At 38.6% G+C, this 17,424-nt stretch overlaps 1 protein-coding gene across 6 annotated transcripts in view; it reads right to left on the bottom strand.

Moving 5' to 3' along the window:
- Positions 1-17,424, bottom strand: part of VMP1 (vacuole membrane protein 1) — a 127,882-nt gene that overhangs the window by 7,836 nt on the left and 102,622 nt on the right. For 5 of the 6 annotated variants that reach the window (XM_068976085.1, XM_068976084.1, XM_068976089.1 and 2 more), the window contains one exon: positions 13,897-13,958. In XM_068976085.1, coding sequence (XP_068832186.1) covers positions 13,897-13,958 — 62 coding nt within the window. Of the gene's footprint in view, positions 1-349; positions 363-13,896; positions 13,959-17,424 lie in introns of all 6 variants that reach the window. The other variant, XM_068976087.1, reaches the window with a different exon arrangement.

Raw genomic sequence — 17,424 nt, 5'->3', positions numbered from 1 at the left:
AACTCAATATAAAATTATTAGGTAACATATTAGAGAAAAAAAGGAAGCTATTTCCATAAAGATCCAGACTAAAGGTCTCTTTTCTCTTGCCCTTCCATGCTTTAGAATGGTTCTTATAGACCACTGTAAGGAGGACTTTTAAGAACCTAGACAGCCAGAACTCAAGAAACTGAGATTTGTGCCCACAGTTAAACTTATATTTATGTTTTAAATGAATATTAGAGTTTTTAGAATTTTATTGATTGAGTGAGGATCACTATATGTAAATCAATAAATCAAATTTATCCTCTGACTCCAGAGAATTCCTCTATCAGTTGAGATTTGGCCTGGGAGCTGAGGAGTCCTAAACAGACTCTTCTAGACTGAAGCTACAGACTCTTCTGCTAAAGAGATTAAATTTTATAATTAAGGTACTGTGCTGTGCTTAAGTTGCTCAGTGGTGTCCAGCTCTTTGCAACCCCCTGACTATAGCCCGTCAGGCTCCTCTGTCCATGGGATTCTCCAGGTAAATATACTGGAATGGGTTGCCATGCCCTCCTCCAGGGGATCTTCCCAACCCAGGTATTGAACCCAGGTCTCCTGCTTTGCAGGCAGATTCTTTACTGTCTGAGCCACCAGGAAAGCCCAATTAAGGTACTAGTAGGATATATTTTCAGGGATGAAATAAAAGCCCACCCACACCCCACCTCCATTACACACTCATCTGTCTTCTGAACAAAAGAGGCGATGACAGTAAAGCAGAAGTTCAGTGACAAGGTGGACTAGCAAGGCCCTTTCTTGATACCAGTCTTATAAGTAATTCTTTCGTTTTCAGAAATGTGCACATTTTAGTCAAACGCAGTAGAACTGAACACCACTCCTCCATAACCATCCCCCCTCACCCCCGCCCCCACTGGGCAGTGAGGCCAGGATCTCAACAGGCTTAACGGTTAGTATTTTAATGAGTTGTCATTTCCTGTCTGATAAAGATTCTCACAGTATTTAACCACCAGTTTCCCTGGGGCCCGACCAGTACTAGAACTCTATTCATAGTGACTCAGAATGGATCCCAGGCTCCTAGCCTGATTCAACAATGATAGATTGAAAAAACCCAAAAAACAAACCCAAAAAACACCCCAACCCCCCCCCCCCCCCAAACAAAACCTTTCTTTCCTCCGAAGGTAGACTGCTCAGGAGATGAAGCAGGCAAGACAAGAGGGGAGGTAGTTCATCAATCTTTCTGAAGAAGCCAAAGGCCATCATGCTAACATTGATTAATATTTATAGCCTTTCAGTCCTCAGAGATTGGAGAAAGAAAAAGAGAAACAAACTGATCTCTAATTAACCCAGGAATATGACAAGTAAACGAACTGGTGTCAGCTGCAAATCAACTTATATTTAACCTGGTAAAACTGAGATCCAGTAATACTAGGTGACTGAAATGAAAGTGTTAAAATCTAGGGCTTTCTCATATACATAAGTCTGAGTTGATAGTCTCTTGGCACCATCTAAAATTCGCTGTGATTCAACCTCAGGATTTGGGATTAAACATCTTGAGTTTCATTCACAGCTGTGCCCCTTTCAAATTATTAAAACCTCTTTTGTACTCAAGTTAGCCTATTGTGTGCTGAGTAGAATTATAAACACTTGACACCATCAGTTTCTTAGCTGCTGTGTAGAAGGAAGACCACTGCTTTATCGAGAAACATCAGGTGTATGGTTTCTACTGCCTCACGGCATATTTCTATCACAGCGTCTTTCAAAAAAAGTAATTGGCAATGGCACTTGCTTTTGAACATTTGGAATTGTTTTCTATGAGAATCAGAATGAAAGTAATACCTCCTTACAATTAGCAGCTACTCTTTGAAATACGCTATCATTAAAGGGAAGCTTTTGAAAACAAACCTTATTTCAGAATGTAGACGTGAGCAACAGAAGCCAAACAGGCATTTATGTTAATGAATGAGGCCAGAGCTAAAGAAGTGGTCTGTGAGAACCAAGTAAAGTGATTGGCTGCCAAACAAAACCCTGTTAAAAATCAACTGATTTCAGTTACAGAAAATGACAGACTGATGGTAGCTTTATATGGTGACAAATTCATCTGTGGTTGGCTGAATGACCCCACTGAGTTCTAAGAATGAAAAGAAATCAGCAACAGGGACCCACAGACCCAAAGGTCAAGAATAGAGAATAGTTTGTGGAATTTTAAACTTAAGGTGAAAAAGCATGGAACTTCACTGGCCTTTATATCATGATGGTAAATGGATTAAAAAAAAAAGTGACAATATCGGGAATTTAATCCCATCAAGAAAAATCTAGTTACTCTAACCATTAGGCAGAAAATCACTAAATGCAGTAGATAACCTCAAAAAGAAAACCCAGGATCTCTGACCTCAATGAACTTCATCCAGAAGGGTGATTAGAGGAATAAGGGGGAAAAATGCACTTAAACCTACAGTACAAACCCCAGTAGGTTTCTCAAAATAACACTGGTAGCAGCAAGTTTCAGCAGTGCCAGGCTGATACAAGTGTGAACAAGGAGACTGGCTAGAAAGAACTCATGCCGGCTTCTTGTCACATGAGGCAGCCTTTGGAAACCAGCTCTCTCATCCAAATCTCCAATTTCAAGCAGATTTCTTCACTGTCTTCTACAGAGCTATCTCAATGTCCCTCTCCTCTACCTCAAAAGATTTGGAAATCTTCATTCCAGCCTTGAAGGAAGAAGTGGTTAAGGAGGATAAATCAATTCCACTCAGGCTTTTGATCCTATCTCCTTACATTTCTTACTATTTACATGAATTTGAATACGTTTCAGTTTCCCATGAAGCCAGTGATAATACCCTATAGATTTTATTATGCAGTTTCATAAAAATATGTAAAGCATCTGGGAGAGTTCTTACTAAATGCTAATATCCAACCCATGTCCTTCCTTTTTTTTTCATTTGTATTTTCCATCTCTAGCTTTTTACTAGAGTATTTCCCTCAACCTAAAATATACAGAGGTCTCCCCTAATAATGAATAAATGAGTTCAATTAGTCCACAAATATTTATAGAACACAAAAATGTGTCAGATATGACCTTGGCCTGACTTTTTCTTTACCCACAATGTAGTCTGATATAATTGGGTTTCAGTATTCCTCATTCTACTGAAATGCTCTAATTATGGTTAATATTAACTTCCTAATACAATGTCCATTCTCACTTTACAATCTAACTCCAGAGATCTTGCTTTAACCTTTCACTATCCTGCCTCTCTGTATCTATAACAAAAATACAAAAGAGTTAAGAGTCAAAAGAGAAGATAAACTACAGGAAAAGGACATGAAGAGGAAGGAGTTTTCTACCTGAAGTATAGAAGACTATATATTAAAGTCAGTATGTACAACTGAGTCTCAGCAGCTGGGGTCTTAAAAATCTCTGTATCCTCTTCCAGTTAATACAATTATTTGTGTTCCACACTTCCATAACTTTTTCTGATTATCTTACAATGATCAAAAAAAGTCAGACAATTGAGTATGCAAACCATTATATTTTAAAATGAAAGGACAGATTATTTTTCTGTAGAAGAAAAAGTCCAGGCCAACACAGCTCATTCTGACCACCTGTCACAGAGTGAGCAACAAGAAACAACATTAAGATTCAAGCACTTAATTACTCTGGTTAAAATGATCTTTCTTGCCACAGGCAAGTCCGACTCTGAGGTCAAACGTCAAGTTAACTCAGAAATAGGAGACAGCAGAGCATGGAACATTCTGTATCTGGTAAAAAGTCCCTGCTCCAGTCAACCCCATCCCCCGAGTTCAATGACTGAATTATGGAAACTTTCTTGTGTGGTGAAACTGGGGACTTTGTCTTCCAATAAGATCCTGGCAACTGAACAATGAGCCAATGGTCTGCTTATGGCTTGTTACGAGTCATACCCTTGATGCTATTTTCTGGGAATTCTCATCCTCTATTTCGTGAGAATACCGGAACATGTCATCTTAATCATGATTTTAAAGTTAGACTTTGGTCATGCTCTTTAAGAAACAGGTCCAAGTCTTTCATTAGAGAAAATCTCAAATTAAATAAAAATTAAGTTTAAAATCTTACAAAAAAAAAAAAAAAAAAAAAAGACTGTAACAAATGTAAGGCCTTTGAAGCTCCAAAGTTTCCTGGTTCTTGTGGTTCTGTCCTCTGACTTCAACTTAGGGTACAAGAGAGTGAAAACAAATCCATCACATGCTTAATCTTTTTGCAGATCCTCTTCTTTGTCCTCTTGACAAAAATACCATAAACCAAAAGGCTTTTTCAAGGCTATTACCTTTTTCTAACCTTTCAGAATATGTTACTGACACTGTATCTGTTCAGATTTTCATATGTAACTAGATAAACCCTTTGATTTAGGAGTAGATAACAGGGATATCTTTCCCTAAGCCTACTGATACTAATGGTTACTTTCCAGAACTGTGCAAGAAATAAATCTACAAATTATTATTTCTGGTCAAGGGAGGGGAATTATTTACCCTTAAAATTACAATAAAGTTTGGAGGTAGGGCTTATATTCTCTCTGGGACCTTAGGACTGTTATACCATGATGTGATATACTAAAACAGGTCAAAGGCATACTTAATTATGTAGGTGGGCCATTTCATAGTCACACTACGACTAGAAGCCATTTGTGGAAGGGATATTTCTTTCAGCCATCAGTACAGCATTCAAAGCTGTATAAAACTGATAAGAAATCTCACCACCAGAGATCTAACGGTCAACTCTAAATGATTATTTCCTTGCCACCTGGGGAGGTAAGTAGCCTGACATGGCAGGCCACAGGTACACCTGCCTAGACAAAATTTGACCCCAAGCAAGACTAACTTATCAAAACTGAGAGTTATCTTGCTTATGTCCAATCTCTTTGCAAAAAAAAAAAAAAATTGAAACATTTCAAATGTTTATCAGTGGGAGAGTGGATGAATAATTATCTAATGGGATAATATATAATGGTCAAAATGAACAATTTCTTTTTTTTTCCCCAGGTACAAAGTTTATTACCAGACACAGCACGACAAGTGGGAGAGCACGTGGAGAAACTGCTTCGTTAGAAGCAAGGCAGAGATGCAGAGACGCATACCCTGAGAGCGAGGGTGCTCCCTTAGTGAGGAGCACCCCAAAACGAACGATTTCAGCAGCACAGAAAAATATTAGCACCATAACAATAAGCAAAAGTCTCAAAAGATTACGGATAGTCTGATACACATTATTAAGTTAAAAAGACTAAAATAAAAAATTATATGTGTTCTTGACAGCCACTCTGAGTCCACATCCTTATCAATAAAAGAAAGGAAAATACTGATCATACAGGACTGCAATTAGAACTAAACAGTAACCACAGCTGTGTGTGCAGTGTTCATGGCATTTAATAAATAGTACTCTCAAGAATTACTTGTAAACTCTTTGATGAAAAACTTTGTCCTGGTAAAAGGCATTTTACTCATCAGAGAGTAAAGAAATGGGTACGTTTTTTGGGAGAAGTAGGCCTTCCTCAATCTTCCCTGACAGCACACAAAACAGTCATCTAATGCTTGACCATTCTGTTCACAGTCAGCAGAAACTTTGGAAAACAAGAGGTGAAAAGAGGCAACATAAAAATGGAGCGGAAAGGCATTTTAAAAATCCACATGCCTTAGAATTTTAAATCACTGACATGAGTGCATTGCAACTACATGTAGGGTATTTTGAAATAGGACATTTCACATTTTGACTGCAAGTTAAAAAGATTACCAGTGGGCTCCTGAAACTGGGGAAGAAATGCTAGTCAAAAGAAACACTGTTTGCAAGAACAGCAATCACAAGTGGATAAAGAGAGGAATTAAATAAGCAGCCTGTGTCAGGGTTTATATTCAAACTTGGACTTGTTTTGTCCAAAGCCTATCTGTTCTTTTTACATTATATTCCATAGCTGTCCTTACTCTCAGGATTCATTTTTCATGCTTCCTTGGCTTTCAGTTCAGTTCAGTCGCTCAGTTGTATCCGACTCTTTGTGACCCCATGAATCACAGCACGCCAGGCCTCCCTGTCCATCACCAACTCCTGGAGTTCACTCAGACTCACGTCCATTGAGTCAGTGATGCCATCCAGCCATCTCATCCTATGTCGTCCCCTTCTCCTCCTGCCCCCAATCCCTCCCAGCATCAGAGTCTTTTCCAATGAGTCAACTCTTTGCATGAGGTGGCCAAAGTACTGGAGCTTCAGCTTTAGCATCATTCCTTCCAAAGAAATCCCAGGGCTGATCTCCTTCAGAATGGACTGGTTGGATCTCCTTGCAGTCCAAGGGACTCTCAAGAGTCTTCTCCAACACCACACTTCAAATGCATCAATTCTTTGGCGCTCAGCCTTCTTCACAGTCCAACTCTCACATCCATATATGACCACTGGGAAAACCATGGCCTTGACTAGATGGACCTTAGTCGGCAAAGTAATGTCTGCTTTTGAATATGCTATCTAGGCTGGTCATAACTTTTCTTCCAAGGAGTAAGCGTCTTTTAATTTCATGGCTGCAGTCACCATCTGCAGCGATTTTGGAGCCCCCCAAAATAAAGTCTGACACTGTTTCCACTGTTTCCCCATCTGTTTCCCATGAAGTGATGGGACCAAATGCCATGATCTTCGTTTTCTGAATGTTGAGCTTTAAGCCAACTTTTTCACTCTCCTCTTTCACTTTCATCAAGAGGCTTTTAGTTCCTCTTCACTTTCTGCCTTAAGGATGATGTCATCTGCATTTCTGAGGTTACTGATATTTCTCCCCGTAATCTTGATTCCAGCTTGTGTTTCTTCCAGTCCAGTGTTTCTCATGATGTACTCTGCATAGAAGTTAAATAAGCAGGGTGACAATATACAGCCTTGATGTACTCCTTTTTCTATTTAAAACCAGTCTGTTGTTCCATGTCCAGTTCTAATTGTTGTTTCCTGACCTGCATATAGGTTTCTCAAGAGGCAGGTCAGGTGGTCTGGTATTCCCATCTCTCTCAGAATTTTCCACAGTTTCTTGTGATCCACACAGTCAAAGGCTTTGGCATAGTCAATAAAGCAGAAATAGATGTTTTTCTGGAACTCTCTTGCTTTTTCAATGATCTAGCGGATGTTGGCAATTTGATCTCTTGTTCCTCTGCCTTTTCTAAAACCAGCTTGAACAACAGGAAGTTCACGGTTCACGTGTTGCTGAAGCCTGGCTTGGAGAATTTTGAGCATTACTTTACTAGCGTGTGAGATGAGTGCAATTGTGCGGTAGTTTGCGCAGTTCATGTGTTGCTGAAGCCTGGCTTGGAGAATTTTGAGCATTACTTTACTAGCGTGTGAGATGAGTGCAATTGTGCGGTAGTTTGAGCATTCTTTGGCATTGCCCTTCTTTGGGATTGGAGTGAAAACTGACCTTTTCCTTGGCTTAGTATCTCAAAATTTTAAATGTGAACTGTTGCTGACTTTGTCTTGATTTTTCCTTTTGATTTTTACTCTACCATGACAGTTCGTCACTCCCTTAATTGTAGGTACACAGTTTTAAACGTGGTCCATTAGAGAAGGGAATGGCAAACCATTTCAGTATTCTTGCCTTGGGAACTCCATTAGAAGTATGAAAAGGGAAGAAGATAGGACACTGAAAGAGGAACTCCCCAGGTCATTAGGTGCCTAGTATGCTACTGGAGATCAGTGGAGAAATAACTCCAGAAAGAATGAAGAGACGGAGCCAAAGCAAAGACAACACCCAGTTGTGGATGTGACTGGTGATGGAAGTAAAGTCCGATGCTGTAAAGAGCAATACTGCATAGGTTCCTGAATCAAGGCAAATTGGAAGTGGTCAAACAGGTGATGGCAAGAGTGAATGTCGACATTTTACGAATCAGAGGACTAAAATGGACTGGAATGGGTGAATTTAACTCAGATGACCATTGTATCTACTACTGTGGGCAAGAATCCCTTAGAATAAATGGAGTAGCCCTCGTAGTCAACAAAAAGAGTCCAAAACGCAGTACTTGGATGCAGTCTCAAAAACGACAGAATGATCTCTGTTCGTTTCCAAGGCAAACCACTCAATATCACAGTAATCCAAGTCTAAGCCCTGGCCAGTAATGCTGAAGAAGCTGAAGTTGAACGGTTCTTTGAAGACCTATAAGACCTTCTAGAACTAACAGCCAAAAAAGATGTCCTTTTCATTAAAGGGGACTGGACTGCAAAAGTAGGAAGTCAAGAAATAACTGGAGTAACAGGCAAATTTGGCTTTGGAGTACAGAATGAAGCAGGGCAAAGGCTAACAGAGTTTTGCCAAGTGAACACACTGGTCATAGCAAACACCCTCTTCCAACAACACAAGAGAGTACTCTGCACATGGACATCATCACCAGATAGTCAACACCAAAATCAGATCGATTACATTCTTTGCAGCCAAAGAAGGAGAAGCTCTATACAGTCGGCAAAAACAAGACCGGGAGCTGACTGTGGCTCAGGTCATAAACTCCTTATTGCCAAGTTCAGACTTAAATTGAAGAAAGTGGGGAAAACCACTAGACCATTCAGGTATGACCTAAATCAAATCCCTTACAATTACACAGTGGAAGTGACAAATAGATTCAAAGGATTAGATCTGATAGAGTGTTTGAAGAGCTATGGACAGACATTTGTGACACTGTACAGGAGGCAGTGATCAAGGCCATCCCCAAGAAAAAGAAATGGAAAAAGGGACATGAGTTTGAGCAAGCTCTGGGAGTGGATGATGGACAGGGAGGCCTGGCATGCTGCAGTCTATGGGGCTGCAAAGAGTTGTACACAACTGAGCAACTGAACTGAACTGAAGTTTTAAATATCCTTCAAAGTGCTATATTCCAAACTTTACTAGTTTACTTTGATGATTTTCCATACACACACACACACACATTTATCGTATTAACAGTGTGAAGAGGGAGAGCTAAGAAAGGAGAATATTTCTATGGCATGTTACATGCAGTATTTTCAGTTCAGTTCAATCAATCTATGGAATCAATTTAGCTGTTCTCCTTTCCCTTTTTTTAAAATTAATTATTTTAATTATCTCCTTTCCTTTTCTGAAATAAACTGCCAAGCTACTTATTATGATATAAAATAAGAGATTTAGGTCTACTAAAAATTCATTCTCCTGGTTTAAGTTAATTTCCAGTCTAGGCTTGGGGATATTATTATCACCTGAACCCTTGTATAGCATTTCCTACTTCAAAATGTAGGAAAACAAACCATGTCAAGCTTAACTGGAGAATCTGATTAAAAGATAAAAGTTATTACAAAGATGATAAAGATACCCATTCAGTTCAGTTCAGTTCAGGCGCTCAGTCATGTCCAACTCTTTGCGACCCCATGAATCGCAGCACGTCAGGCCTCCCTGTTCATCACCAACTCATGAGTTTACCCAAACTCATGTGCATCGAGTTGGTGATGCCATCCAGCCATCTCATCCTCTGTTGTCCCCTTCTCCTCCTGCCCCTAAACCCTCCCATCAGCAGGGTCTTTTCCAGTGAGTCAACTCTTCGCATGAGGTGGCCAAAGTACTGGAGAGTTAGCCTCATCATCAGTCCTTCCAATGAACATCCAGGACTGGTCTCCTTTAGGATAGTCTTGTTGGATCTCCTTGCGGTCCAAGGGACTCTCAAGAGTCTTCTCCAGCACCACAGTTCAAAAGCATCAATTCTTCGGTGCTCAGCTTTCTTCACAGTCCAACTCTCACATCCATACATGACTACTGGAAAAACCATAGCCTTGACTAGACAGACCTTTGTTGGCAAAGTAATATCTCTGCTTTTCAATATGCTATCTAGGTTGGTCATAACTTTCCTTCCAAGGAGTAAGCGTCTTTTAATTTCATGGCTGCAGTCACCATCTGCACTGATTTTGGAGGTCCTCCCCCAAAATCTGACACTGTTTCCACTGTTTTCCCATCTGTTTCCCACGAAGTGCTAGGACCAGATACCATGATCTTCGTTTTCTGAATGTTGAGCTTTAAGCCAACATTTTCCCTCTCCTGTTTCACTTTCAACAGACTTTTTAGTTCCTCTTCACTTTCTGCCTTAAGGGTGGTGTCATCTGCATTTCTGAGGTTATTGATATTTCTCCCGGCAATCTTGATTCCAGCTCATGCTTCTTCCAGCCCAGCGTTTCTCATGATGTACTCTGCATAGAAGTTAAATAAGCAGGGTGATAATATACAGCCTTGACATGCTCCTTTTCCTATTTGGAACCAGTCTGTTGTTCCATGTCCAGTTCTAATTGTTGCTTCCTGACCAGCCTATACATTTCTCAAGAGGCAGGTCAGATGTTCTGGTATTCCTATCCTTTTCAGAATTTGAAGCAGGGCAAAGGTTAATAGAGTTTTGCCAAGAGAATGCACTGGTCATAGCAAACACCCTCTTCCAACAACACAAGAGAAGACTCTACACATGGACATCACCAGATGCTCAACACCGAAATCAGATTGATTATATTCTTTGCAGCCAAAGATGGAGAAGCTCTATACAGTCAACAAAAACAAGACCAGGAGCTGACTGTGGCTCAGATCATAAACTCTTTGTTGCCAAATTTAGACTTAAATTGAATAAAGTAGAGAAAACCATTAGACCACTCAGGTATGACCTAAATCAAATCCCTTATGATTATACAGTGGAAGTGAGAAATAGATTTAAGGGACTATATCTGATAGGCAGAGTGCCTGATGAACTATGGATGGAGGTTCGTGACATTGTACAGGAGACAGGGATCAAGAGCATCCCCATGGAAAAGATACCCATTAGCATCTTGTAATATAGAATTATTACACTCCAAGTCTAATTGTTTATACTGCTTAATATTTTATCTGGAAAACAAGTTGATGGATAATCCCTGTAGATAGTGCTAGGGGAGAAATGATATCAGGACATTCCAACATGTGTCCTGTAAATAGCTTTTAAAATATGATACATGCAAAACCAAACCAACCACCCACCCATTCCAGTAGGCCTTGAATATCTCAGAATAACTTTACGCAAAATCATCTTTAAGAGGAATCACTGGAATTATTATTATTTTTTAGGGGCTGTGCTAGAGGAGACAGTCAAGAGAAGAGACTACTGATTTTGAAAAATATAAGAATAAGAAATTGTTACTTTAGTATGTTGGTCTAGCTTAAAAATACATTTATGGCTATTTACTGTAATTTTATTTTCTGACCACACTTAATGGGATCTTAGTTCCCTGACCGGGGATCAAATCTGTGCCCCCTGCATTGGAAGTGCAGTCTTAACCACTGGGTCCCCAGGGAAATCTCATATTGCTATTTATTACAGAGAAGTAATGTAACTTCTTAGAAACTCCAGCGGCTGGGGAAACAGAAGAATCTGGGCTACACAAATCATGTGCTAATTCCTATCGGCCAGATCTTTATTTGGACACCATGTGTTCATTTATTCACCAGATGTTTATTAAGAACCTGCTATGTGTCAATCAAGATGCCAGGTGCTGTGGACACAACAGCAGACAAAAATAAGCATGGCCTCTGCCATTAAGAAGCTTACAGGTTAGCTTCAAAAGGACAGTAATCATACACCCTTCAAACATGAATGTAAAAATCCAACTGTCAGCGCATGCACTACATCCTGCTAAGAGGTCCCTAGGAAAAAGGGCAACTGCGACCCAGTCAAGGAAGATGCTCTTGTGAAGATAATAGCTGAAATCTAAAGGGTATTATCCAGGCGAGTAGTTCTCAGTGGGATTGGTGGTGACAGAGGCAGTTTACTACTTGTCAGGGAACATGTGACAATGTCTGGTGACATTTTTGATTGTCACAACTGGGAGATACTAGTGGCATCTAGTGAGTAGAGGACAAGGATGCAGCTAAATACCTTACAACGCACAGGGCAGTCCCAACAACAAAAAATTATCTGGTCTAACATGTCAATAGTGTCAAGGTTGAGAAACCCTGAACAGGGCAAAGGGGAAAACACAAGCAAAGACCAGCTGTGGGAGACTCAAGCAGAGAAAACTACAGGGGACAGATCATTCAGGGCTACAGAGACCATGGTAAGGAGTTTTAGCTTTACCTTAAGAATGAAGGGGAAAAACAACAAGATCCTACTGCCTAGCACAGAGGAACTATATGAATATCCTGTGATAAACCATAATGGAAAATACAATGTCAATCAACTATACTTCAATGAAAAACAATTTTTTTTTTAAAATGAAGGGGAAAACAAATGAAGGCTTTCAAGAAAAGGGAGAACCAGGGAGTGAAGACAGTGGTGGTGACAAGGTCAGACATGATTTTTAAAAGGTTACTAACTGCAGTATGGCAGATAGACTGGAAGGAAATGAAACTGGCTGTGTGTGTTTGAGATACGTAGCTAACAATGTAACTTCTTAGAAACAGAAGGTACTAGTTTCTGGGGAAACAGAAGGTACTAGTGGTGAGGATGTAGAAGTAGCTGGAAAACTTCCTTCTATAAACGTTCAGTATGAAAAGAGGAGAAAGAATGAACGTCCCGTGTGGCATGCACAGTCATTCCTACAACGTGTGGGTTTGTGCGGTAGTCCTGTATGTTCTTCAGAATTCTCTCAAGGTGGCACAATAATCTCTAGGAAGGGATGAAGTGTCATCTTCATATTTCAAAAGAGGGACAAGAATATTCCTTCTTTCTTTTTGAATTTAACATATTGTGACTTAAAAACCACTTTATAAGTAAGAATTCAGGCAACAAAAAACTGGAGTAATTAAAATTTAATTTATAAAACATAATCTATATTTCTAATCAGAAGTATAGGAAGTAATAAAATCAATGGTTGACTCCATATTCTCAAGAATATGTTTTTCCTCAACTGCTATATTAATACCTAAGTAGAAATTTTTAAGAACTATTTTATCATAGAACATACTATACACAGAAAAGAGTAAATAATATACAAGGAATGGTCCAAAGAATAATAAAACTAATATTCATGAACTCACTATCGAGTGGCAATTTTTCAATAGCAAAATTTTTCATTAAGGTATTTTTTAATAAAAGGTTTTAGGATAAAGATTTGTATTAAACTACATAAATGGCACTTTTAAACACAATTTAACACTTTCCCACTACCCACCATAGGACATTTATGCTATTAAGTGAAAAGAAAACCTCTCACTCAAAAACACTGAATTAAAAAAAAAAAAATCATATATTGAAAAAAAAGGACTCATTTACTATCTGGCAGGATTCACATTCAAGTTGACATTAATTTGATTAACCAAATAGTCCTTTCCATACTGTTTTATCAAAGTAAAGTCCAAAAATTTGTGACACTGTCATTTAAAGGATATGTTAAAACTGCTGTTACTCATTTAGACATATAAATAAAAGCTTCGGATAGCCTTTTAAAACGGCCTAATTTTTCTCTAATGAAGTAATAGATTCGTAACACATATTCTGATATCTTATCAAGCCTTACTTAATGAAATATTAATATTTTATGTAGGATTATAACAAATGAAATACAACTGTGTATCTGGCATCCAATTTTGGCTGAAAGTCATAGCGCTGTACCAAAGCACAGCTAAACTCTTTTTTTTTTTTTAATATATATATATTTTTTTATTTTTACGATATACACACGTCTTGTACTAAAGAGAATTTCATACTTCTTTGGAGAAGCAAGTCTCAAATGCAAAGCTTCTTTTAAATCAAGAATTATATGACTTGATACATGTTTGGCTCAGAACTAAACAGGATAATCTGAGCTTCATCATTCCCTACTGTAAAAGGTTTATCTTCAATTTAACTAATAATGGGGCAAAAGATTTTTCCTACTCAAAAAATAAAGAGCTATCACAAAAGTTCTATACCAATAATTCTTTTCTATACCTCTCCTCTCATTCAAACCATGATGATGTTATTAGTCCTTAGAGAATTACTCACCCAATGAAAGCCACCATCTGCTCCACTATGTGTTTGCTGAATGTTATGATAACGAAGATTTTCTGTAAAGAAAATGCCAGTTAAAATAAATATTTCTCTTATCATCAAGAAAACCAATTTAAACTCACAATTCTGATAACAGTCTAAAAAGGTAACCATGCTGCTGCTGCTGCTGCTAACTGCAATTTAAAAAGCTCTTAAAAAACAAAACCAAACACCATTTGAACAAATGCTACCTACTTTGTATTTTAAAGATGTTTTTCCTTAAGCACAGTTCTCATCTTGCCAGGATACATGACCATGTCTGAGGGAAAAATATGAGTCATGAAACCCAAGGCTTCCACATGTTCTGTGTTTTAGAATGGTGTATACAACTGAAGTCATGGGTTCCCATATGGCCTCCATCACTGAAATTAAAGCTGATCAGTTTGATGACAGGTGTCCGGGCTAAATCTAATCCAGAGGATCTTCCATATCCTTTACGGAAAGTTTTTACAAAATAACTTGCAATCTTGAGGAAGAATAAGAGCTAGACAAATTAAGCTCCCTGACTTCAGACTACACTGCAAAGATACAGTAATCAAGATGGTATGGTACTGCAACAAAAACAGAAATAAAGATCAATGGAAGAGGACAGAAAGACCAGAGATAAACCTCACACACCTAGGTCACCTTGTCCTTAACAAAGAAGAAAGAATATACAATGGACAACAGAGCTTCTTCAATAGACGGTGCTGGGAAGACTGGACAGCTACAGGTAAAAGGATGAAATTAGAATACTTCCTAACACCATACAAAAAATAAACTAAAAGTGGATTAAAGAGCTAAATGTAAGGCCAGATACTAAAACTCTTAGAGGAAAACAGGCAGAACACTCTGACATAAATGGCAGCAAGATCCTTCTTGACCTCCTAGGGTAATGAAAACAAAATTAAACAAATGGGACCTAATTAAACTTAAAAAGCTCTTGCACAGCAAAGGAAACCATAAACGAGATGAAAAGACAACTCTCAGAAAAGGAGAAAATATTTGCAAAGGAAGCAACTGACAAAGGATTAATCTCCAAAATATACAAGCTCATGCAGCTCAATGTCAAAAACACAAACAACCCAATAAAAAAATGGGCGGGAGACCTAAACAAACATTTCTCCAAAGAAGACATACAGATGACCAATAAATACCTGAAAAGATGCTCAACACTGCTCATTATTACAGAAATGCAAATTGAACTACAATGAGGTATCACTCCACACTTGTCAGAATGGCCACCGACAAAAAAAAATCTACAAACAATAAATAAATGCTGGAGAGGATGTAGAGAAAAGGGAACCCTCTTGCACGGTTGGTAGAAATGTAAATTAATACAACCATTATGGAGAACAGTATAGAGGTTTCTCAAAAAACTAAAAATAAAACTAGCAAATGACCCAGTAATCCCACTACAGGGCATATAAACTGAGAAAACCATAATTCAAAGAGACACATGTACCCCAATGCTCACTGCAGCACTATTTACAATTGCCAGGACATGGAATCAACCTAAATGCCCATCAACAGATGAATGGATAAACAGGATATGATATATATATATACAATGGATTACTACTCAGCCAACAAATATAGTATATTAATGCACATCTATGGTGTCTAGAAAAATGGTACTGATGAACCTATCTGCAGGGCGGGAACAGAGACACAGATGTAGAGAAGAGACCTGTGGGCACACCAAGCAGCAGGAGCGGGCGGGGTGAACTGGGAGAGAAGCACTGACATGTACACACTCCCCCGTAACACAGATAGCTAGGGGGAGGCTGCTGCACAGCACAGCGAGCTCAGCTCTGCGCTCTGTGACGACCTAGAGGAGTGCGGCAGGGAGGTGGGTGGGGAGGAGGCTCAAGAGGGAGGCGATACATGTATTCTTATGGCTGATTTGCGCTGCTGTACAGCAGAAACTAACACAACATTGTAAAGCAATTATACGCCAACTAAAAAAGTATCATTGAAAGTTTTATTCTCAGATCCTGAATAAGCTTGGATTTTCAGGCTGAGAGTACAAGCAAAGATATCAACAAGTTTTGGGGAATCTTTATCAGATCTGGGTAATTTTCTGTTTGGTGTTACTGAGGTATTCTTCATTAATTAAGATACTGATACCTTACTTAACTCATAAAGAAAGATGCCTTTAGGCTTACAGGTAGCAAATATTTTCAACTCAGCAAATATTACAAAAAGTACTTACTATGGATAATGTAAGCATTAATAAGACTTTCATGGAACACAAAGATGGGAAGAATACTTCTTTAATATGCTGAAGAAATTTACAAATTTTCCGATATACATTATAAAGACAATTAAGTACAAAAAATAATGCATATAAGGATAAACTGTAAAGGCCTCAGCAGTAAAAACAATGTATTACAGAAGTTCACAGAAAGAAAGAAAAGGTCACATAAGTACGACTAATTTGAGATTCTAGAAAATGATATTAAAATTTAGCTTTAAAGGACTGATAATAATTCTCTGAATTGTTGTTGTTGAGGTTTAGTCACTAAGTGATGTCTGGCTCTTTTGCTACCCCGTGAACTGTAGCCTGCCAGGCTCTCTGTCCACGGGATTTCCCAGGTGGGACTACTTAGAGTAGGTTGCCATTTCCTTCTCCAGGGGATCTTCCTGAGCCAGAGATCAAACCCGCATCTCCTGCATTGGCAGGTGGATTCTCTACCACTGAGTCACCTGGGAAGTCCAATTCTCTGAATTAATATAAGTAACTCTAAATTCTTTTAATGCCTAAAAACAAACTCTCCAGTGCTTTGTTACTGTGCATTAAATAATAACTATTGTCTATATAACTAAATGGGAGGGAAGTGAAATTAACATCATGTTAGCCATCTACTGTGCATCTCAGTAAAGTGGTTAATTCAGACTAAAGCTTGTTATTTCAGGTAGAAGATTAATCAGGCAATGATATTTTCTTCATCAATGTCCTAGGGTTAACAAAGACACTGACAGATGCACAGATGGATATGTGAGAAAGAAATAAGGCTAGAAAAATAAGTTCATAGTCCTTTTTGGTATTTGTTTAGGTATCTATTGGGTTTCGCTGGTGGCTCACCTGGTAAAGAATCCTCCTGCAATGTAGGAGACCTGGGTTTGATCCCTGGGTTAGGAAGATCCCCTGGAGAAGGGAACAGCTACCCACTCCAGGATTCTGGCCTGGAGAATTCCATGGACTGTATAGTCCAGGGGTCACAAAGAGTTGGACACAACTGAGCAACTTTCATTTCACTGAGGTATCTATTAATGTGAAAAAGATATTTCTTATCTTATGAAAAAATTAAGCACATATAGATATCAAACAGTTACAAGACGGATGATGATTTATAAACAATCCTATACAAATGGTCTATGAAGATTATGAAGCTAATAAGACTGTAGATCATTTATGAGAAAAGCATTAATATATTAAGTATCCATACTAAATTAAGTATCCATACTAAAAGCCAGTTACTCAGAGCTATAGGTCTTTCA

Source organism: Capricornis sumatraensis, chromosome 8, assembly GCF_032405125.1.
Source record: "Capricornis sumatraensis isolate serow.1 chromosome 8, serow.2, whole genome shotgun sequence".
Lineage (NCBI taxonomy): Eukaryota > Metazoa > Chordata > Mammalia > Artiodactyla > Bovidae > Capricornis > Capricornis sumatraensis.
Note: the sequence above shows the minus strand (reverse complement) of the source record. Positions and strands in the feature narration are given on the sequence as shown.